This window comes from Leptodactylus fuscus, chromosome 8 (assembly GCF_031893055.1).
Source record: "Leptodactylus fuscus isolate aLepFus1 chromosome 8, aLepFus1.hap2, whole genome shotgun sequence".
Taxonomy (NCBI): domain Eukaryota; kingdom Metazoa; phylum Chordata; class Amphibia; order Anura; family Leptodactylidae; genus Leptodactylus; species Leptodactylus fuscus.
The window spans coordinates 95,439,847-95,464,294 of NC_134272.1; the positions used below are offsets into that span (position 1 = coordinate 95,439,847).

The 24,448-nt window shown below is 50.2% G+C and overlaps 3 protein-coding genes across 4 annotated transcripts in view; 2 read left to right on the forward strand and 1 right to left on the reverse strand.

Annotated features, from left to right (window-relative positions):
• Positions 1-14,589, reverse strand: part of HSPBAP1 (HSPB1 associated protein 1) — a 32,854-nt gene extending 18,265 nt beyond the window's left edge. Inside the window, exons 1-3 of the mRNA XM_075284721.1 lie at positions 14,571-14,589; positions 6,159-6,344; positions 4,283-4,467 (exon numbers count right to left, since the gene is read on the reverse strand). Coding sequence (XP_075140822.1) covers positions 4,283-4,467; positions 6,159-6,344; positions 14,571-14,583 — 384 coding nt within the window. The 5' untranslated portion in view covers positions 14,584-14,589. The remainder of the gene's footprint in view (positions 1-4,282; positions 4,468-6,158; positions 6,345-14,570) is intronic.
• The window catches only part of EAF2 (ELL associated factor 2), a 361,203-nt gene that overhangs the window by 175,280 nt on the left and 161,475 nt on the right, over positions 1-24,448 (forward strand). The gene's annotated exons all lie outside the window — the stretch shown is intronic.
• Positions 16,371-24,448, forward strand: part of SLC49A4 (solute carrier family 49 member 4) — a 34,557-nt gene continuing 26,479 nt past the window's right edge. For both annotated transcript variants that reach the window (XM_075284718.1, XM_075284719.1), the window contains exons 1-2: positions 16,371-16,689; positions 22,823-22,916. In XM_075284718.1, coding sequence (XP_075140819.1) covers positions 16,419-16,689; positions 22,823-22,916 — 365 coding nt within the window. In that variant the 5' untranslated portion in view covers positions 16,371-16,418. The remainder of the gene's footprint in view (positions 16,690-22,822; positions 22,917-24,448) is intronic.

Genomic DNA, 24,448 nt, shown 5'->3' on the forward strand with positions numbered 1-24,448 from the left:
ATAGAGGATAGACCTCCATTCCAGGACTCCTCACTATATAGAGGATAGACCTCCATTCCAGGACACATCACTATATAGAGGATAGACCTCCATTCCAGGGCTCCTCACTATAGAGGATAGACCTCCATTCCAGGACTCCTCACTATAGAGGATAGACCTCCATTCCAGGACTCCTCACTATAGAGGATAGTCCTCCATTCCAGGACACATCACTATATAGAGGATAGACCTCCATTCCAGGACACATCACTATATAGAGGATAGACCTCCATTCCAGGACTCCTCACTATATAGAGGATAGACCTCCATTCCAGGACACATCACTATATAGAGGATAGACCTCCAATACCAGGACTCCTCACTATAGAGGATAGACCTCCATTCCAGGACACATCACTATATAGAGGATAGACCTCCATTCCAGGACCCCTCACTATAGAGGATAGACCTCCATTCCAGGACACATCACTATATAGAGGATAGACCTCCATTCCAGGACTCCTCACTATAGAGGATAGACCTCCATTCCAGGACTCCTCACTATATAGAGGATAGACCTCCATTCCAGGACACATCACTATATAGAGGATAGACCTCCATTCCAGGACCCCTCACTATAGAGGATAGACCTCCATTCCAGGACACATCACTATATAGAGGATAGACCTCCATTCCAGGACTCCTCACTATAGAGGATAGACCTCCATTCCAGGACACATCACTATAGAGGATAGTCCTCCATTCCAGGGCTCCTCACTATAGAGGATAGACCTCCATTCCAGGACTCCTCACTATAGAGGATAGTCCTCCATTCCAGGACACATCACTATAGAGGATAGACCTCCATTCCAGGACCCCTCACTATAGAGGAGAGACCTCCATTCCAGGACTCATCACTATAGAGGATAGACCTCCATTCCAGGACACATCACTATAGAGGATAGACCTCCATTCCAGGGCTCCTCACTATAGAGGATAGACCTCCATTCCAGGGCTCCTCACTATAGAGGATAGACCTCCATTCCAGGACTCCTCACTATATAGAGGATAGACCTCCATTCCAGGACACATCACTATATAGAGGATAGACCTCCATTCCAGGACTCCTCACTATATAGAGGATAGACCTCCATTCCAGGACACATCACTATATAGAGGATAGACCTCCATTCCAGGACTCCTCACTATATAGAGGATAGACCTCCATTCCAGGACTCCTCACTATATAGAGGATAGACCTCCATTCCAGGACTCCTCACTATATAGAGGATAGACCTCCATTCCAGGACTCCTCACTATATAGAGGATAGACCTCCATTCCAGGACACATCACTATATAGAGGATAGACCTCCATTCCAGGATACATCACTATATAGAGGATAGACCTCCATTCCAGGACTCCTCACTATAGAGGATAGACCTCCATTCCAGGACTCCTCACTATAGAGGATAGTCCTCCATTCCAGGACACATCACTATATAGAGGATAGACCTCCATTCCAGGACACATCACTATATAGAGGATAGACCTCCATTCCAGGACTCCTCACTATATAGGATAGACCTCCATTCCAGGACACATCACTATATAGAGGATAGACCTCCATTCCAGGACACATCACTATATAGAGGATAGACCTCCATTCCAGGACACATCACTATATAGAGGATAGACCTCCATTCCAGGACTCCTCACTATAGAGGATAGACCTCCATTCCAGAACTCCTCACTATAGAGGATAGACCTCCATTCCAGGACTCCTCACTATAGAGGATAGACCTCCATTCCAGAACTCCTCACTATAGAGGATAGACCTCCGTTCCAGGACTCCTCACTATAGAGGATAGACCTCCATTCCAGGACACATCACTATAGAGGATAGACCTCCATTCCAGGACCCCTCACTATATAGAGGATAGACCTCCATTCCAGGGCTCCTCACTATAGAGGATAGACCTCCGTTCCAGGACTCCTCACTATAGAGGATAGACCTCCATTCCAGGACACATCACTATAGAGGATAGACCTCCATTCCAGGACTCCTCACTATATAGAGGATAGACCTCCATTCCAGGACTCCTCACTATATAGAGGATAGACCTCCATTCCAGGACTCCTCACTATATAGAGGATAGACCTCCATTCCAGGACTCCTCACTATATAGAGGATAGACCTCCATTCCAGGACACATCACTATATAGAGGATAGACCTCCATTCCAGGATACATCACTATATAGAGGATAGACCTCCATTCCAGGACTCCTCACTATAGAGGATAGACCTCCATTCCAGGACTCCTCACTATAGAGGATAGTCCTCCATTCCAGGACACATCACTATATAGAGGATAGACCTCCATTCCAGGACACATCACTATATAGAGGATAGACCTCCATTCCAGGACTCCTCACTATATAGGATAGACCTCCATTCCAGGACACATCACTATATAGAGGATAGACCTCCATTCCAGGACACATCACTATATAGAGGATAGACCTCCATTCCAGGACACATCACTATATAGAGGATAGACCTCCATTCCAGGACTCCTCACTATAGAGGATAGACCTCCATTCCAGAACTCCTCACTATAGAGGATAGACCTCCATTCCAGGACTCCTCACTATAGAGGATAGACCTCCATTCCAGAACTCCTCACTATAGAGGATAGACCTCCGTTCCAGGACTCCTCACTATAGAGGATAGACCTCCATTCCAGGACACATCACTATAGAGGATAGACCTCCATTCCAGGACCCCTCACTATATAGAGGATAGACCTCCATTCCAGGGCTCCTCACTATAGAGCATAGATCTCCATTCCAGGGCTCCTCACTATAGAGCATAGACCTCCATTCCAACCACCATTTCCATCTTGCTGTGCGCCATGATAGCCCTTGAGAGTGGTGGCTTCAGATCAGTAGTAATCCTGTATTTGTGGCCCGTAGCCCAATGTCGCACTTACGCCTTCTGACGGTTTGTGTCCACACCGCTTTGTTAATTTGCAGATCTTACATCAGACATCGGCGACTTCATTGATTTGCAGAACTTTCTGTCCTTCTTGGTGTTGTAATTTCAATGTCTTGCTTGGATCTTCCTCCAGTTGTCTTCTTCTGACAAGTTCCCGTTCCCTGATTCATTGAGGCTCGATGGAGGTAAAACGCTTCCTGCCATTAGATTCCAACACTAACATCGCCTTTTATCTCTGGCTATGAGGATTTTATACAATAAAGAATGGAAGGGAGAGAAGTGCATTCAGAATTAAGAAGGACGTTCCGTCCATTCATCAAGGTCACGCTCGTAATCAACAGCCCGGAACGCGCTAATCTCTCCCGCCGCCGGAACGTCAGGCTTTTTATTTTCCGCTGGAGATAGATAACACAACGTATGGACAAAGCCAAAGTTATCCCAAGAAACCGAGCGCGGGTGATGGCTCCGGCAGTGCAGGGGTTAACAGACGATGCCGAGTCTGATAGAATGAAACCAGAATGAAGGGAGAAGCATTAAAATGCAGGATGGCGCTCATTGAGAGGGATAATGGAATCATTACCGGGCCTGGTGCAGCCGCCGAAGATAAACAGAGCAATCGCAACCTCCGGCACGTCGCAAATGGCCCAATTAATCACCAATGTATCAGGGACATGGCTGACTGGGCCTCACCTCCCGCCGGCAGGAACATCTCCGGAACAAGACGGCTGCACGGCTCAAGACCACGCTGGACATTTGGCTCATGTTTAACAAGCCCCAAGTCACCCGCTCGCTGCAGAAAACCGCCAAACGCCACAAGGCACTCAGAGCGGGACCAGACGACCGGAATCAGCAGCGACAATCTGCTCCACCATACAAAGAAGGCGACAGGATTCTGGAGAAATCTCCTCCAATTCTATCTGGTCAGGAAACGTTTGGCGTCACATGTAAAGCTGTAACATGCGCAGGCTAGTATACCGGCGCCGATATGTAATACCCCGCACCCCACTGAATCATCCATCACACAGTAACATGAAGAATCCATGACTACGACTACATCACACTAAACGTTCCGCTCCTTACTTTTATTTCTTGGGTAATTTGCCTAAAGATGTTCATTTCCATTATAATAGAGGCTGAGATAGGACGCACATGACTGGCCCCATCTTACTGACATACATGCTAACAATACCGCCATACTGTGTCCATCCTCTGTCTGTCTGCAATGAAGGTCATTAGGACGCAGACACTGATCTACCTCCCCCTATAGCATTATGGGATGTATCCGGATATACATGCACTACTGACCTGCAGCATTCCAGGCTTGTCCCTGAATAGAAGAGCCAGGTACTTGTAATCCGCGTACGCCCAGGACTCTGCAATATCAAAGCGGCTGAAGGGTCCGGAACTGTCCGCAGAAATCCCGCTGACCCAGTCCTGGAACTGGCCGAAGGTCCCATCTATGTAGTCGCACTGCGGCTCAAACTGCGGCTCTAAGAGAGAAGTGTATAGTCAGCAGACTGTATCACAGGATAGGATTAGATACAGCAAGTCAGCAGACTGTATCACAGGATAGGATTAGATACAGCAAGTCAGCAGACTGTATCACAGGATAGGATTAGATACAGCAAGTCAGCAGACTATCACACAGGATAGGATTAGATACAGCAAGTCAGCAGACTGTATCACAGGATAGGATTAGATACAGCAAGTCAGCAGTCAGTATCACACAGGATAGGATTAGATACACAGCTCAGTATACAGTATCACACAGGATAGGATTAGATACAGCAGGTCAGCAGTCAGTATCACACAGGATAGGATTAGATACAGCAGGTCAGCAGTCAGTATCACACAGGATAGGATTAGATACAGCAGGTCAGCAGACATTATTACACATTATAGGATTAGATACAGCAGGTCAGCAGACATTATTACACATTATAGGATTAGATACAGCAAGTCAGTGTCAGTATCACACAGGATAGGATTAGATACAGCAGGTCAGCAGACATTATTACACATTATAGGATTAGATACAATATAAAACATTCGCAGCCCTGATGTGAAAATATCGATAAGGTTCTAGGAGGGCGACATTCAGGGCTCTGTGGGGGGCAGGTCATTGGGCAGCACATATGTGAACCCTGCTGGTCTCTATTCAGCTGCAGGCGTGACCATCCAGCATGGAGGCGTAGCATTCAGTGGGGTCGGGGCCGAGCAGTGCGGCGCCCACGGACAGGACGTTGTATAGATAATACTTCTATTATCCATAGCTCGCTATAAAGGGTTAATTATCGTTACCATGGGGCAGATATTCACTATGTGCGGTGATACAGACCCTACAACTGCCCCTCAGGTCAGCGCTCTCCAGCTGCTGCAAAGCTGCCCCCCTCAGTCTGGCGCTGTCAGGGCATGCTGAGCGTTGTAGTTCTGCAGTATTTGGAGCAGCACAGCTGAGTAGGGGGCGGATGTGACTCATTGATGGGCCCCTCCACCACAATCACTAATCGTGTCTGACATTCAGCGATGGAGGCGGCGGCGGCGAGCAGCGCGGTAATCCCTTCACAATCTGACGCCGTTACAACGTGTTCTCTTACACTAGAACAACTTAAACCTTGTAATCTGCCATTTCCAGGGGGCCTGTCATTACGGGTGAGGACCCCCACGTACCCCTCCGCCACCATATTGTAATATTAACGGCTCCTCCATGTTCCCCGCAGCTTGTGCTGCACTTCAGAGACTTATAGCGGATCACAGGGTGTCAGAAGCCATTAGGTAGCCCGATGAAGGGGCCCATTAATGGCGCACAGTCTGCTGATCCGACAGGATATTTATAGCGCAATCTGGAGATCGGCAGGCGGTGACGTCACATGCGCTTAGAAACATGAAAATATTCCTGGGATTCTGCAGGGTGACTTTCTCCTGTTTTGCAAAAAAACAAATACACAAAACTGTATGGACTCCAGTCACATCCAGAGCTGCACTCAGACGTTTGCTGCTCCTGCCTCACTGCTGCCTGGCGTGGAGTTGGTGCTTGTGCTGTATTGTAGGAGATGTAGAGCTCGCACCAGACACTACAGGGTCATCTCATCACCTTGCAGATTGCGAGTAAAAGGCAATGCTAGATGCAGCTTTGGATGTGAGCAGTGTATGACGTTGATGTTTGCTGCTGATTTCTTACCTGTGTCCACTTTCCTCTTTCCAATTCTGAACTTCAGTGTCTGCTCCTTTAACACATCACACAGGCGGGCGAGGGTCCAGCGAGACACCGGCCAGTCATCAGTCATATTCAGGAAAACCAGAGGACGGGGTGCACCGAGGATCAAGTCTCTCGCCTCCTGCGGTGTGAACGGTTTGGTAACGGCAGCTGCAGAACAATCTCAGTGTCAGTAAATAAAACGTAGGTGACGCCATAAAACATAGGTGACGCCATAAAACATAGGTGACGTACGCGCCGCCGCTCCTTAATATGACACACCGGTTTCTCCACTGTCCTTCCTAGTAAACCACGAGGGGAATTCATCATGGCTGGATACAGGTTCGGGGTCACACTTTCTACCATATCACTCCTATTTTTTAGAGAATGTTGCAAAATTATTGTATGTATACAATTGCAACATTTTCTGCCATAAGGGGGGCGTGATGAATTCCCCATTCGTCTTTCTGCGCGCTCCGGCTGGAGTTGTTACAATATGATTAGACAATCCTCCTCTTCCCTATGCTGTTTGTTACAATGTGTCAGTGCGGTGTCTTGTATCAGTCTGGAGTCCAGGACGTGTCTCAGAGAGATTTGCTCAGATTGGATACATTGTATTAGGCAGCATCAGAGTCTTTGACACTTTTTTATATCGCTACAAGTCTGATCAGCATCAAACGTTTCATCGACATTCAGAAATTTATAACCAACAACCTCTGCATAAATGAAAAGTCCAACTGAATAGAAGAAACATTGTAACACGTCTTATCAGAGAGAAATGCTTCCTTATGCTCTGATTCAGCTCTTTTCCTGCTCCGTTCTAAACTGACATTCACTCTGAAATCTCTGCTGAATTCATCCTGGTCTTCCAAGATGAACATTACATATGTCCATAGAAGTCTACAGAGAGGAACCAAGTGAGAGAAAAAGAGAGACGAAGGCCCAGACAGCGGCTGCTGCAGTAATAGTAAGTTTTCTATCTCACCTCGAGTGCTTTATGTGCATTGATGCTGCTCAGACCTTCTGTATAATGCAGGGCTGACAATCGTGACCAAAATCGTAGTCAATTGGGCATTTTATTTAATAATCTATTTGATTATTTAGGCCACGCCCCTTTTAACCATGTGATGGGCGAACGGTTATGACTGGAACGAAAACGTCAGAACCAGAACTGTTATTATATTGAGGGGTCGCTGCAGACCCTAGAGTAAAATTAGTCCGACCCCTATAATGGCCAGACATTGAAGGTTATAAAGGTAAGCCATGAGAGTAAGATCTCGCACCGCACGTGACATCACCTCAGATTTAAGTTTTTTCCATGATTTCCATCCCATAGCGCGGGGTTGTTTCTGCAGCGTGGCTATGGATATCTGCAAACCCCATTCAGATGAACAAGGCAGAAACTTCAGCAACAATTCTGTCGTGCGTGAATTCATGCATGGAGTCGCTGCGGTTAAACATCCCAGGTATCACATTTGGCTGTCGCTCTCGCCCCCACAGCCCGGCGCCTCCATTACGGCGGCGTCCTGCAGACTCGTGTCTTTCTCTGTCAATGTGATTTGCTCCTCAAAATTAAAAACTGGAGATTTTACTGCAAAATCCCAGCAGGAAAATCACCGAACAAAGGAAACGTTACCCAAAAACACAGAAACCCAGAGTTTATCGTCCCCTCAGAGCCAGAGCGCAATGACGGCGACCGCTGAGGCTGATTTACAGCAGGAGTCGCTTAAACGGTAACGGATTTTGGATTGGCGCTGCTCACAATAAATAGGTGATAAATCCTTTATTGTCTTCCTGCAGCCATAACCAGAAAGACGACGATCTATGGGACCCGAGGAAACGTCCCGCTAAAACATCCGCTGATTAACTAAAGACTGAGCCGAGACAGGTCCATAAAACGCTCCTCACTGGCGATGGCCTCCTGGGCGCCATTACACAGAGCGACATCATAAACCTCCCTCAACCCACAGATCACTGGGAACGTCTACAACAACGCAGACGAGCCGCCAAAATAAAGGCGATATATGACATTAACATACAGGATGCCAATGAAGGTAACAACGAAGTGATGCTGTAATTACAGCCGCCATGTCAGCGAGGAACCATCGCAACAGACAGAACAACCGACAGACCAGGACATGACACAATGACAAAGGCAAAGACATCAGGACAAAGCTGTAAAACACACAACCACCTCCATCCTACTAATATTATACATGTCACAGTTTGGATGATTGTTTCTCAATCACGCAAAAATGGTTGAATGGATTTGAATGAAATTTAGCACACAGATTGTAAATGACATGGCTTCACGACTGTTATGAATTTACGTTCACATACTATATTACACTGCTCTCATCTCAGCTTCTGAGAAAGCCAGGGCTGTTATCTCTCTGTGTATATACATTTGCATATTATCTGATCTGCTCCAGGCAGTGCTGACAAACTGACATGGGCAAGCGCCTTTACTCCACATTGGCAGCTTGCCAATTATCAACATGCCTGAAAAAGAAAATCTAATTTGTTTCAAACAACAAGAGCTATGAAGGAGACAGAAGTCACAGAGTTCTCCTCAAGCGGAGCGGACGGGGATCATCAATGCCAACAACACACTCATTACATGGCATCCCAGTGAGCTGCTGAGATACCGGAACAATAACGGGCACAGCGCGAGGAATGAGTTCAGTGGCAGGACAGCTTGACAGCTGCCGAAATGCCAGAGCAGGCGGATCATCAACGCCAACAACACGCTCATTATATGGTGTCCCAGTGAGCTGCTGAGATGCCGAAACAATCACGGGCACGGTGTGAGGAACAAGGTCAGCAGTAGGACAGCTTGAGAGCTGCCGAAATGCCAGAGCAGGAAAACCATCGGCAGCAGCAATTTGCTAAATATAGGCAGATCATCGACGCCAACAACCCGCAGACGAAGTCACAGGCAGAGGCTAGTTATACATACAACACTAAGGCCATATACAGTCCAGAAAATAGAGAAAGCTGGGCACTCACCATTGGAAGAGTATAAAAATATTTCAAACCTTTATTTCAAACTTCCATGTAAAATACAATGCGGGAGGAGGCACGCCTGGGAGAGGAGAGCGACAAGTGCTTGAAAAAGTGCTACCAACATGAAACAGCTGTCACTCCCCTCTCCCAGGCGTGCCTCCTCCCATATTGTATTTTACATGGAAGTTTGAAATAAAGGTTTGAAATATTTTTATACTCTTCCAATGGTGAGTGCCCAGCTTTGTCTATTTTCTGGACTGTATATGGGCTTTTTTACTTGCTGAGATCACCACCAGAGAAGTACAGTGTGGGCCAAAAGTCTTGTCCCCTGAAGTCCTGTCAGATAATCCTCGGTGTCCCCCAGATAATGATTACACAGCACAGACTCTTATATAGTATATAAGTGACACAGGGTATATACAGTATAAGTATCGCCCCCTGCAGTCCTGTCAGATAATCCTCGCTGTCCCCCAGATAATGATTACACAGCACAGACTCTTATATAGTATATAAGTGACACAGGGTATATACAGTATAAGTATCGCCCCCTGCAGTCCTGTCAGATAATCCTCGCTGTCCTCCAGATAATGATTACACAGCACAGACTCTTATATAGTATATAAGTGACACAGGGTATATACAGTATAAGTATCGCCCCCTGCAGTCCTGTCAGATAATCCTCAGTGTCCCCAGATAATGATTACACAGCACAGACTCTTATATAGTATATAAGTGACACAGGGTATATACAGTATAAGTATCGCCCCCTGCAGTCCTGTCAGATAATCCTCGGTGTCCCCCAGATAATGATTACAAGCACAAACTCTTTGGTAATATCTTCAGTTATTTTGCTTGCAATGAAAAAAACACAAAAGAGAATGAAAAAAAGTCTCATCATTGATCATTTTACACAAAACTCCAGAACTGGTGCGGACAGAAGTATTGGCGCCCTCAGCCTAATACTTGGTCGCACAACCTTTAGACACAATAACTGCGCACAACCGCTTCCGCTAACCAGCAATGAGTTTCTTACAAGGCTCTGCTGGAATCTTAGACCCTTCTTCTTTGGCTCCTGCTCCAGGTCCCCCCTGAGATGTGAAGGGGGCCTTCTCCAAACTGCCACCAAGAGATCTCTCCCCCTCCCCCACAAGTGTTCTATGGGATTCAGGGCTGGACTCATTGCTGCCACTTTACAAGTCTCCAGGGCTTTCTCTCACCACCATTTTCTAGTGCTGACCTGAAGTGTGTTTTGGGTCCTTGTCCTGCTGGAAGAGCCCTGACCTCTGAGGGAGACCCCGCTTTCTCACACTGGGCCCTACATGATGCTGCACAATGTGTTGGCCGTCTTCAGACTTCATAATGCCATGCACACGGTCAAGCAGTCCAGTGCCAGAGGCAGCAAAGCAACCCCAAACCATCAGGGACCTCCGCCATGTCTGACTGTAGGGGGCGTCTTCTATTTTTTCCTGTAATCTCTATGTTGAGGCCTTCTCCTACTTTTGTCTCCTCTGACCAGAGAACATTCTTCCAGAGCGGTTTTGGCTTTCTCAGGTAAGTTTTTGGCAAACTCCAGCCTGGCTTCTGTCTGTGGGTAAGAAGTGGGGTCTTCCTGGGTCTCCTACCATACAGTCCCTTCTCATTCAGACGCTGACGCTGGATAGTACGGGGTGACACTGTTGTACCCTCAGACTGCAGGGCAGCTTGGACTTGTTTGGATGTTAGTCGAGGTTCTTTATCCGCCATCCGCACAATCTTGCGGTGAAATCTCTGGTCAATGTTTCTTTTGCGTCCACATCTCGGGAGGTTAGCCACAGGGCCATGGGCTTTACACTTCTTGATGACCCTGCACACGGTAGACACAGGAACATTCAGGGCTTTGGAGATGGACTTGTAGCCTTGAGATTGCTCAGGCTTCCTCACAGTTTTGCTTCTCAAGTCCTCAGACAGTTCTTTGGTCTTCTTTCTTTTCTCCATGCTCAATGTGGTTACACAAGGACACAGGACGGAGGTGGAGTCAACTTTAATCCATTTCAACTGGCTGCAAGTGTGATTTAGTTATTGCCACCACCTGTTAGGTGCCTCAGGTAAGTAACAGGTGCTGTTAGTTACACAAATTACAGAAGCATCACATGATTTTTCAAACAGTGCCAATACTTTTGTCCACCCGCTTTTTATGTTTGCTGTGGAATTATATCCAATTTGGCTTTTTGATAATTCTTTTTGTGGTTTTCCATTGAAGAAAAATTAAATGAAGATAATACCAAAGAGTTTGTGACTGCAATCATTATCTGGAAGAACACGAGGGTTATCTGACAGAAGTGCAGGGGGGCCAATACTTTTGGCCAACACTGTATAATACTGTGTGTGGGGCCACTATGGGGCATAATGTATGCCAATATTGAGCATACTAGTGTGTGCAGGAATGCGCGTTTCTGTGGGGGGCGGGATTCTGGTTGGGGTTATTCCAGAGTTCCCGCTAAAAAAATGTTCCAATTTAAGCACTGCCAATTATAGTCTATAACATGTAACTGCCTTTCAAGCTGATAGGGTTTCCGTATTTTGGATTTTCATGCGGGCCCGAACACTAGTGTGAATTTAGCGTCACAGTTTAGTCAGCTGGGTGGTGTTCGGTGTGTGGACAATAAGGCCCATTATACATTTGCAGACATTGATCAATGCTGGAACGTTTCAGCACTGAACAGAACAGTGAGTGCAGCTCTGGAGTAAGCTATAACTTAAGCTCAGTGCTCCTTTCTCTCAGATTCTTTGCACTTGTCACTCAGCAGGCTTTGGCATTATCCGCTGTCAGTAATAATTCACACTACACTCCGATGTCATAACGCAACAGCTGGTTATTATAAATTGCCTATTAAATTACTTGGATGTGACAACTTACGGCTTTGTGCGGGGCTGTGTACTCGCGCTCGCCGCTAATGACTCGCAGGCCGGCTCACTGGGAATAAAACCTGCGTTTCCTCTCATATTTGATTAACACTTCGCTGTTCCGCCTGTCTCGTCAATCACCGGGAATCGTATACCGATACCATAATATATAGCGTATACCTTTCTGCCTAATACTGCAGAGCCAAGAGAGGGGCGGGGGAGGCAGCTGGGGGATGGGGGTGTCACAGCGCACCCCGACACAAGGAAGAGCCTGAGCTCCAGTGCACCCCGACACAAGGCAGAGCCTGACCTCCAGCGCACCCCAACACAAGCCAGACCCTGACCTCCAGCGCACCCCGAAACAAGGCACAGCCTGACCTCCAGCGCACCCCGACACAAGGCACAGCCTGACCTCCAGCGCACCTCGACACAAGGCAGAGCCTGACCTCCAGCGCACCCCGACACAAGGCAGAGCCTGACCTCCAGCGCACCCCGACACAAGGCAGAGCCTGACCTCCAGCGCACCCCGACACAAGGCAGAGCCTGACCTCCAGCGCACCCCGACACAAGGCAGAGCCTGACCTCCAGCGCACCCCGACACAAGGCAGAGCCTGACCTCCAGCGCACCCCGACACAAGGCAGAGCCTGACCTCCAGAACACCCCGACACAAGGCAGAGCCTGACCTCCAGAACACCCCGACACAAGGCAGAGCCTGAGCTCCAGCGCACCCCGACACAAGGCAGAGCCTGACCTCCAGCGCACCCCGACACAAGCCAGAGCCTGACCTCCAGCGCACCCCGAAACAAGGCAAAGCCTGACCTCCAGCGCACCCCGAAACAAGGCAAAGCCTGACCTCCAGCGCACCCCGACACAAGGCACAGCCTGACCTCCAGCGCACCCCGACACAAGGCACAGCCTGACCTCCAGCGCACCCCAACACAAGCCAGAGCCTGACCTCCAGCGCACCCCCACACAAGGCAGAGCCTGACCTCCAGCGCACCCCGACACAAGGCAGAGCCTGAGCTCCAGAACACCCCGACACAAGGCAGAGCCTGACCTCCAGAACACCCCGACACAAGCCAGAGCCTGACCTCCAGAACACCCCGACACAAGGCACAGCCTGACCTCCAGCGCACCCCGACACAAGGCACAGCCTGACCTCCAGCGCACCCCGACACAAGGCACAGCCTGACCTCCAGCGCACCCCGACACAAGGCACAGCCTGACCTCCAGCGCACCTCGACACAAGGCAGAGCCTGACCTCCAGCGCACCCCGACACAAGCCAGAGCCTGACCTCCAGCGCACCCCCACACAAGGCAGAGCCTGACCTCCAGCGCACCCCGACACAAGGCAGAGCCTGAGCTCCAGCGCACCCCCACACAAGGCAGAGCCTGACCTCCAGAACACCCCGACACAAGGCAGAGCCTGACCACCAGCGCACCCCGACACAAGGCAGAGCCTGACCTCCAGCCCATCCCGACACAAGGCAGAGCCTGAGCTCCGGCGCACCCCGACACAAGGCACAGCCTGACCTCCAGCGCACCCCGACACAAGGCACAGCCTGACCTCCGGCGCACCCCGACGCAAGGCAGAGCCTGAGCTCCGGCGCACCCCGACGCAAGGCAGAGCCTGAGCTCCGGCGCACCCCGACGCAAGGCAGAGCCTGAGCTCCGGCGCACCCCGACACAAGGCAGAGCCTGAGCTCCGGCGCACCCCGACCCAAGGCAGAGCCTGACCTCCAGCGCACCCCGACACAAGGCAGAGCCTGAGCTCCGGCGCACCCCGACGCAAGGCAGAGCCTGAGCTCCGGCGCACCACGACCCAAGGCAGAGCCTGAGCTCCGGCGCACCCCGACACAAGGCACAGCCTGACCTCCAGCGCACCCCGACACAAGGCAGAGACTGAGCTCCGGTGCACCCCGACACAAGGCAGAGCCTGAGCTCCGGCGCACCCCGACACAAGGCAGAGCCTGAGCTCCGGCGCACCCCGACGCAAGGCAGAGCCTGACCTCCAGCGCACCCCGACACAAGGCAGAGCCTGAGCTCCGGCACACCCCGACGCAAGGCAGAGCCTGAGCTCCGGCGCACCCCGACGCAAGGCAGAGCCTGTGTATATATATATATATATATATATATATATACTCCTCAGGCCCCTCACACACCGCTATATACCACCATCTATATATACTCTGCAGGCCCCTCACACACCGGTATATACAACCACCATCTCTCTGCTTGCTGTCAGGGACTGGCATGTTCCTGTTTTAACACTGCTCACAGCTGAGGGTTCGGTACAATGGAGCAGTTACAGTTACTGGACAGTAAGGAGAAAGTTGTGTCTGTTCAGTCTCCTCTGACTAGTCACATTGCTGGAAGCAGCGCCCCCACAGGCTGTCAGCGGGAGACGACGCCAGGACGTGTAGAACTAGAGGTCCCAGGCTGCCCTGCTAGCAGTGTATGCTGGGACTTGTAGTTCCCTCCTCCTCGGCTGTGTATGAACCCTGTACCTGCGGGCTCCATCCTCAGCGCGGCTCCGGAGCAGGAATATTACGTCATCACCGCGAGACTGGCTGATGTGTCGCCTGGGTGGGGGCGGCCATGTTCCCGGATACTGACATACGTCACTAAACAAGCCTCAAGTATGGCCGAAATATCTGAGACATCCCGTAACTACCATCAGTCCTAGACATCCCATAATTAAGATGTGCCTGCGATCTGATGGTAGTTATGGGGTGTCTGAGATCGGATGGTAGTTACACCCAGTATGGTATGGGAGGGGCTGTGACACCCAGTATGGTATGGGAGGGGCTGTGACACCCAGTATGGTATGGGAGGGGCTGTGACACCCAGTATGGTATGGGAGGGGCTGTGACACCCAGTATGGTAGGGGAGGGGCTGTGACACCCAGTATGGTAGGGGAGGGGCTGTGACACCCAGTATGGTATGGGAGGGGCTGTGACACCCAGTATGGTAGGGGAGGGGCTGTGACACCCAGTATGGTATGGGAGGGGCTGTGACACCCAGTATGGTATGGGAGGGGCTGTGACACCCAGTATGGTATGGGAGGGGCCGTGACACCCAGTATGGTATGGGAGGGGCTGTGACACCCAGTATGGTATGGGAGGGGCTGTGACACCCAGTATGGTATGGGAGGGGCTGTGACACCCAGTATGGTATGGGAGGGGCTGTGACACCCAGTATGGTAGGGGAGGGGCTGTGACACCCAGTATGGTATGGGAGGGGCTGTGACACCCAGTATGGTATGGGAGGGGCTGTGACACCCAGTATGGTATGGGAGGGGCTGTGGCACCCAGTATGGTAGGGGAGGGGCTGTGGCACCCAGTATGGTATGGGAGGGGCTGTGGCACCCAGTATGGTATGGGAGGGGCTGTGACACCCAGTATGGGAGGGGAGGGGCTGTGACACCCAGTATGGTAGGGGAGGGGCTGTGACACCCAGTATGGTAGGGGAGGGGCTGTGACACCCAGTATGGTATGGGAGGGGCTGTGACACCCAGTATGGTAGGGGAGGGGCTGTGACACCCAGTATGGTAGGGGAGGGGCTGTGACACCCAGTATGGTAGGGGAGGGGCTGTGACACCCAGTATAGGAGGGGAGGGGCTGTGACACCCAGTATGGTAGGGGAGGGGCTGTGACACCCAGTATGGTAGGGGAGGGGCTGTGACACCCAGTATAGGAGGGGAGGGGCTGTGACACCCAGTATAGGAGGGGAGGGGCTGTGACACCCAGTATGGTAGGGGAGGGGCTGTGACACCCAGTATGGTATGGGAGGGGCTGTGACACCCAGTATGGTATGGGAGGGGCTGTGACACCCAGTATAGGAGGGAGGGGCTGTGACACCCAGTATGGTAGGGGAGGGGCTGTGACACCCAGTATGGTAGGGGAGGGGCTGTGACACCCAGTATGGTATGGGAGGGGCTGTGACACCCAGCATGCTATGGGAGGGGCTGTGACACCCAGTATAGGAGGGGAGGGGCTGTGACACCCAGTATGGTAGGGGAGGGGCTGTGACACCCAGCATGGGAGGGGAGGGGCTGTGGCACCCAGTATGGTATGGGAGGGGCGGTGACACCCAGCATGTTATGGGCGGGGCTGTGACACCCAGCATGGTAGGGGCGGGGCTGTAACACCAGCCTGAGAGGACAGACCATAGAATAACTCCGCCCCCAGCTGATAATCACACGGAACTGAAGGGTTAACAGTTTGAGTGGGCGGGGCTAGTGCGGTGACGTCTTACAGAGGAGGGGTTTAATCCCATGACCGGATGTTTTGGCCGTATGATCGGCACTTCCGCTGTACAGAGCAGACGCGTCGGTGTCCCGGAGTTGAGCGGCCATGGGGCTGGAGTGGAGCCGGGCGGAGGAGCGGCGGCCGTTGCTGGCCGGGTCCCGGGCTCCGCGGGTGTTCGGGCGGCGCTGGCTGGTGCTGCTGCTCTTCTCCCTCCTCGGCTTCATGCAGGGCCTGGTGTGGAACAGCTGGGGGCCCATCCAGAACTCGGCCCGGGCCGCCTACGGCTTCTCCGGCCTGGACATCGCCCTGCTCGTCCTGTGGGGGCCCATCGGCTTCCTGCCCTGCTTCTTCTTCATGTGGCTGATGGACACCCGGGGTGAGTGACCTGATAACACCCGGGAGTTACCTCATAACACCCGTGGGAGGGAGTGACCCCATAACACCTGGATATTACTCGATAACACCCGGGGGAGGGAGTGACCCGATAACACCTGGGAATTACCTGATAACACCCGGGGGAGGGAGTGACCCCATAACACCTGGGAATTACCTGATAACACCCGGGGGAGGGAGTGACCCCATAACACCTGGGAATTACCTGATAACACCCGGGGGAGGGAGTGACCCCATAACACCTGGGAATTACCTGATAACACCCGGGGGAGGGAGTGACCCGATAACACCTGGGAATTACCTCATAACACCCGGGGGAGGGAGTGACCCCATAACACCTGGATATTACTCGATAACACCCGGGGGAGGGAGTGACCCGATAACACCCGGAGGAAAATACGGAGCAACCTCCTCAAGATTCGGCCAAATGACACCAGCGCTCGCCCGAGTATGGGAATAGGCGCTCTATTATTGACAAACAATGCGTTTCTGGCTAAAAGCCCTTTCTCCAGTATCACTCTTATTCCACAGTGGCCACCGTAGAATGAAATCTGTACACTGGAGAAAGGGCTTTTTAGCCAGAAACGCGTTGTTTGTCAATAATAGAGCGCCTATTCCCATACTCAGGCGAGCGCTGGTGTCATTTGGCCGAATCCTGAGGAGGTTGCTCCGTATTTTCCTGCATCTTCCCGTCTGAGTGCCGCTTACAGCTGCTGCCTTTGGCCCCCACCTATAGGGCGTTACGAGCTTCTAGATCAGGGGTCCTCAAACTTTTTAAACAGTGGGCCGGAGGCAGAGCAGGTCGCACAGACATCGGGAGCGGTGCCCTCCAATAGGTAAAGTGAAGTGCGCTCCATGGCCTGGCCCGAGCTCCCCACGAGCTTCATTATAAATGCACACCTGCTGGCGTTGTCGGCGGGGCCAGGCAGAAGTGCTTGGCGGGCCGCATGTGGCCCTCGGGCCGCAGTTTGAGGACCCCTGTTCTAGAGTGTTATGCTATTGCACAACCTCATCAGGTGAGGGGGCGCTCACCCTATTGTGGCCCATTGGTTTATTTAATACATGAGGATCCGCTCGCTCCATGTGCTCTCTCTTCTTGTTTTTACTGATAACACCTCGGGGGAGGGGGGGGTGACCTGGTACACAGGGGGAGGGTGTAATGTACATATAGCTCCTCCTCCATGTGGGGGGGTTGATCATATAGTGGGGTCTTCTCTGACATGAGGTCTCCAGTCTTATTGGGGTCGCCGCCTCGGGTGTTCTGGGGCGCTGGACGTCTATGGACCTGTCTGACCCTTTACAAACATTTGTGTATTTCTAGAGTTCTGTTCAGACACAGCAGATTTTGCCCCTGTGATACCGGAGTAGAATTGTCTGTGATATCTGCTTTGTGTGAACTTTCCCTAATCCTCAGTTCCCGCTGCAGAGTTCCTCCATAAGATTTCCTCTGCGGTCAGTCACATCCTCGGCGTTCCTCATCTGTCACAGATTTGCAGGATTTTTCGGTACATTTTCGGCTATTTTGGTGCTGGGTGTTTCTTCACATGACCCTAAATACAGTGTAATAACCCGCCTGACACTGAGCGCTCTCATGGTGCGCGGGGTAGCGTGCGCTGTGCGGGATGTGCGTGTCACGGAGTTATATGGTGGGTGCACAGAGGGGCTTTGTCTATGGGGGGGGGCCACATTCAGCTCCTTGTATGTAAATGTCACAATCTGTTTACAAGTGGAGGGAGAGGGTGGACGCCTGCAGTTACCCTGGATAACCAGAGATGGCGCTCTGCCGGGTGAAGAATATTTATAGTCAGAACTCGGGTATTAATGTTGGGGTGTGTTCACACTGCGGAATTTGTACAAGCTGGAAAACTCCACTTCAGGAATATGCAGTTGAATATTTCTATTTCACCAAATTCTGGAATTTGGAAATTTCCCGCCAGGCAGACTGATTCACTTCAGTGGGAACTATCAGGAAGGATCTGCCTTATAGGAGCTTGTTCACACGCGGCAGGCCACGGCGGGATAACAGTGCAGTGCGAATATCTGCTATCAAACAACTTTATTCTTCTGACTGCGTGTGTGACATTAAAGGGGTCCTCCGCGGTCTAGTATTGATGGTCTAGCTTAAAGGTGATTTACAATGAACATAAATATATTTAAATTTGTGGACTACAAATAGTTAAAAAAGAGATTTCTAATAAAAGATACAAGTGCCCAAATATAAAGGGAAACTCTGCAGAATTTTTTTTAAAAATCCCTAATCATTTTAGTGATGACTAAGTCTTGATCACTTGGCCAAGTATAAGAGCAAGAACTTACTATACTCTGAATAATCTCATACATGTAGTGTCCTCCTGATAACCAGCCATGATGTCCTTATTGTGGTCAGGTTATCTTCTCATACATGTAGTGTCCTCCTGATAACCAGCCATGATGTCCTTATTGTGGTCGGGTTATCTTCTCATACATGTAGTGTCCTCCTGATAACCAGCCATGATGTCCTTATTGTGGTCAGGTTATCTTCTCATACATGTAGTGTCCTCCTGATAACCAGCCATGATGTCCTTATTGTGGTCGGGTTATCTTCTCATACATGTAGTGTCCTCCTGATAACCAGCCATGATGTCCTTATTGTGGTCGGGTTATCTTCTCATACATGTAGTGTCCTCCTGATAACCAGCCATGATGTCCTTATTGTGGTCGGGTTATCTTCTCATACATGTAGTGTCCTCCTGATAACCAGCCATGATGTCCTTATTGTGGTCGGGTTATCTTCTCATACATGTAGTGTCCTCCTGATAACCAGCCATGATGTCCTTATTGTGGTCGGGTTATCTTCTCATACATGTAGTGTCCTCCTGATAACCAGCCATGATGTCCTTATTGTGGTCGGGTTATCTTCTCATACATGTAGTGTCCTCCTGATAACCAGCCATGATGTCCTTATTGTGGTCGGGTTATCTTCTCATACATGTAGTGTCCTCCTGATAACCAGCCATGATGTCCTTATTGTGGTCGGGTTATCTTCTCATACATGTAGTGTCCTCCTGATAACCAGCCATGATGTCCTTATTGTGGTCAGGTTATCTTCTCATACATGTAGTGTCCTCCTGATAACCAGCCATGATGTCCTTATTGTGGTCGGGTTATCTTCTCATACATGTAGTGTCCTCCTGATAACCAGCCATGATGTCCTTATTGTGGTCGGGTTATCTTCTCATACATGTAGTGTCCTCCTGATAACCAGCCATGATGTCCTTATTGTGGTCGGGTTATCTTCTCATACATGTAGTGTCCTCCTGATAACCAGCCATGATGTCCTTATTGTGGTCGGGTTATCTTCTCATACATGTAGTGTCCTCCTGATGTGGTCTGACTACAGAAAACCCCATTAGCAGATATTTCCACTTTCTGTAGTTGTCATGGACCATTCTGCAGCTTTCTAATACCCGTCAGGTTTCACTTTCTGACCTCATGACCTGTGCCTGCTGCTTGTATCTAGGAGAACATCCTGAGGCTGTGACTGTATTGCTCGTTACAATGTGTCAGAGCAGGATTCTGCCCCTAAATCTAAACCTCACTGTCCGTAGCAACCAGCTCCATAGTCAGGTCATGTAGTAGAGCCTTAAAGGGATTTTCTGAGACTAAAATATTGATGGTTTCTCCTTAGTATATATCATATTGGTGGGGGTCTGATACCTTGGACCCCACCAGTCAGCTGTTGGAAGAGGCAATGGTGCACACGCGTGTTGTCTCCTTCCTACCCGGGGCTGGTCATGTCATGTAATACCACAGCGGCTCAGTACAGTAGTGAGCAGTCACTATATAATGTACATGAACACTGTGGTCTCATCAGACAGCAGGTCCTGGGTGTCGGACCCCCTCCCATATCTCATATTGATGACCTGTGCTAGGAAAAGGTCATTATTACTTAGGGTTTGAATACCCCTTTAAAGGGGCAGTGTCATCTCAGCACCGTATCCGCTGTCCTGTGTATTGGGGGTAAGTTAGAGTGGTGGAGGCCCCTTTGTATCAGACCAATGGGGGGGGGGGGTTATACCCCATTTGAGATGAACCATAGTAAGGCCACCCACGCGCCGCTCCATTCACTTCAGTGGGAGCCCTGCAGATAACCGAAATATAGAAATAAGGTGCTTGGTGATCTCCGGCGTGTGCCCTGCCTGAGCCTCGGACCATTGAGGAGGGGGAGCAGCAACCTCCTGTTCACCTGATTATTGGGGGTTTGAGTATATGAACACCCCCCAACCCCCACTGATCTGCAAGCTACCCCCTATGCACAGGATTGCAGAGATGGTGTCTGTAGCTTGTAGAGTTCCCCTTTAAGAGCTGGTGTCACGTGTTTGTCTGTGTAATTGCTCGTTTGGAGATGTAAATATATTTTTAGTCTCCCGTCATGTTGGCGTTGTGTGCGCCGGTGGCTGGTTAGATAATTACAGCGCTGTCGATCCTCATGCTCCACAACACTTGCACTTTTGACAACATGTTACTGCGATGACATCCCGGGATCTGCCGCCTGTGAGAGCTGTCACCCGCTCCGCCGCTAATGGGACTTGTCATGTGGAACGTCAGCGCTCAAAAAAAACAACAAGTCAGCCAGAAAGTCTGGATAAAGAGCTGCAGACACCTGTGCACACTGGGCGGCTGCTGTGCAGCATTAGAGCGTTGCGTCCAGCAGGTTCCGCACATCAGGCCGTCACTTCCTCCATCATCTCTTCTTTGTGCCGCAGCTTTATCCAGCTGTCATGACTCTGTAGCTTTTCTATCACTGCTGACCAGTAGGCGGCGCTATACATGTTCTGATTGACAGGTATGGGCCGCTCTCACAGCTGTCTGTGTGACATCACAGGGTTCTCCATAGACTGCCATGAATGTTGGCTCACTCTGCTTGTTTACAAGGAGTCATTGGCCAGTCATGTGACCAGTCGTCCTCGTGGCCCCGGGGTTATGTCCAGGCCTGGGGATATTTTTATATTGTGTCTCTATGGCTTTGGTTTTGCAGTCATAGATTTGCACCTGCCCATGTGTTTTGCCCTTTTGAGGAGGGTCTTTGCAGGGTTTCCAGGTCGTGGCCTCTGTATATCGTATAATACAGCAGGGGAGGCTTTATGAGCCGGGGCATCCACATATTGGGGTTACGTGGAGTGGGGGCATCTACTGCCGCTGTGTGCCCAATACTGCAGCAGTCACACACAATGCAGGGGCAGTAACGGAATCTGGAACAATCCAGGAAGTCCTGATACCGGGGGCGGGTTATACATCACTGTCACTCCATCCCCAGATCCCACCTCCTGTTCCCCGGAGCTTACAATCTAATATCCTGTGTCAGAGTGATGGATTTATATCCAGACGTGAGGGCTCCGTGTCCCATCATGTTTGGGGACTGCAGTCATGGGGTGATGTATTATACAGTCACAGCCGTCCTGGTAAAGAGGTGCAGGCCTTGCCCAGTGGGGGGCGCTCTTCCAGGGGGCGCTGTGCATGTCTTGTTCTGTTTTATCACCAGTTTGCACCCACTTGTGCTATGGGGCAGCTCACAAGTTTTCCATCGCAACAGTTTCATAGTAAAACACAAATGTGCAACGTCTAGATTTGTCTTCCAAAAGGGAAACTCCGCGGCGCTTCTAGTGGCGCCTGCTCTGGTATGTGCCGTCCATTGCTCCCGGTATACAGTGCGGTACAGGGGAGTCTAATGGGGGTAACGCGAGTGTAAGAGGATCTGCACAGAGATGATGAAGCCCCCCCCCTCAGACACTTGATCTGATCCTTACTGTAGTGGAACTTTGTGCGCTTTCCTGTGGGGTCGGGCAAAGTTCCCGCTAAGAGCTGAGCCGCAGCGGCTGCCGTGCACTTCATCTATCACCGCCATATGGAGTAGAAAACTATTGTCTGAGCGGCAGCCGCACCACGTGGAGTCTGTAAAAGCTTCTCTGCATGACCTAATGGCCCTTGTCCTGAGCTGCCGCAGTGACAGCCGCCCCGCAGCTCCTCCACAATCTCATTACGCCCCGTTAGCGCGCCCGTCCCCCCTCTTTATGCAGATGGAGTGGTCTTTGCTGTAATTGCTGTTCCTGATCTCATTACTTGTGTCTTGTCTCCAGGTCTCCGGATCACCGTCCTCCTCACGTTGCTGTTGATGGCGCTCGGCGCAGGCCTGCGATGTATCCCGGTGTCAGACCTGGTGCTGAAGAGAAGGTACGTTACTGTAATGTGCGAGGCGTCAGCTCACAAGGAGCCTCATTACTAGGTGTGATGTGATCGGCCGCGTCCTGAAGGAATCCTCCAGGAAGCTTTACTCCGCGTCTGCGGTGATAATGACTGCGATGTGTCTGCTGTTTCACGTCTTCTGTTTGTGGAGAAGTTCAGCAAATATTCTGAGTCTCCTGTGACTAACACCTGTAATGAGGCCGGAGTGTGAGCGAGCGAGCGGGCGGGCGGCTCAGGTACTATCCCAATACTGCCCCACCACACAGACATGGTCTCTTCACTAAAATAATGGGGTCAGGCCTGTAACTCGTCATATCTAATTATTACTGCGATAGATTTGTCATCCTTCCTATTCTATGGGCTTCAGAGCTGAAATCTCCCAATGTTTTCTGCTTATTCTTCTAGTCTTGGTGTCTTCATATTAACTAAAGGCATTACATCACTATAATCCTAAATACAGAGAAAGTAATGTATGTACACAGTGACCAGCAGAATAGTGAGCGCAGCTCTGGAGTATAATACAGGATAAGTAATGTAATGTATGTACACAGTGACCAGCAGAATAGTGAGCGCAGCTCTGGAGTATAATACAGGATAAGTAATGTAATGTATGTACACAGTGACTGTACCAGCAGAATAGTGAGCGCAGCTCTGGAGTATAATACAGGATAAGTAATGTAATGTATGTACACAGTGACTGCACCAGCAGAATAGTGAGCGCAGCTCTGGAGTATAATACAGGATAAGTAATGTAATGTATGTACACAGTGACTGTACCAGTAGAATAGTGAGCGCAGCTCTGGAGTATAATACAGGATAAGTAATGTAATGTATGTACACAGTGACTGCACCAGCAGAATAGTGAGCGCAGCTCTGGAGTATAATACAGGATAAGTAATGTATGTACACAGTGACAGCACCAGCAGAATAGTGAGCGCAGCTCTGGAGTATAATACAGGATAAGTAATGTAATGTATGTACACAGTGACTGCACCAGCAGAATAGTGAGCGCAGCTCTGGAGTATAATACAGGATAAGTAATGTAATGTATGTACACAGTGACTGCACCAGCAGAATAGTGAGCGCAGCTCTGGGGTATAATACAGGATAAGTAATGTAATGTATGTACACAGTGACTGCACCAGCAGAATAGTGAGCGCAGCTCTGGAGTATAATACAGGATAAGTAATGTAATGTATGTACACAGTGACTGCACCAGCAGAATAGTGAGCGCAGCTCTGGGGTATAATACAGGATAAGTAATGTAATGTATGTACACAGTGACTGCACCAGCAGAATAGTGAGCGCAGCTCTGGAGTATAATACAGGATAAGTAATGTAATGTATGTACACAGTGACTGCACCAGCAGAATAGTGAGCGCAGCTCTGGGGTATAATACAGGATAAGTAATGTATGTACACAGTGAGTACAGCTCTTGTGATCCATCCACAATGCATATGGCAGTATTTCCAGTTTCCTTATGATAGTTCCTGGATTTCTTGCACTTGTAGTACTCATT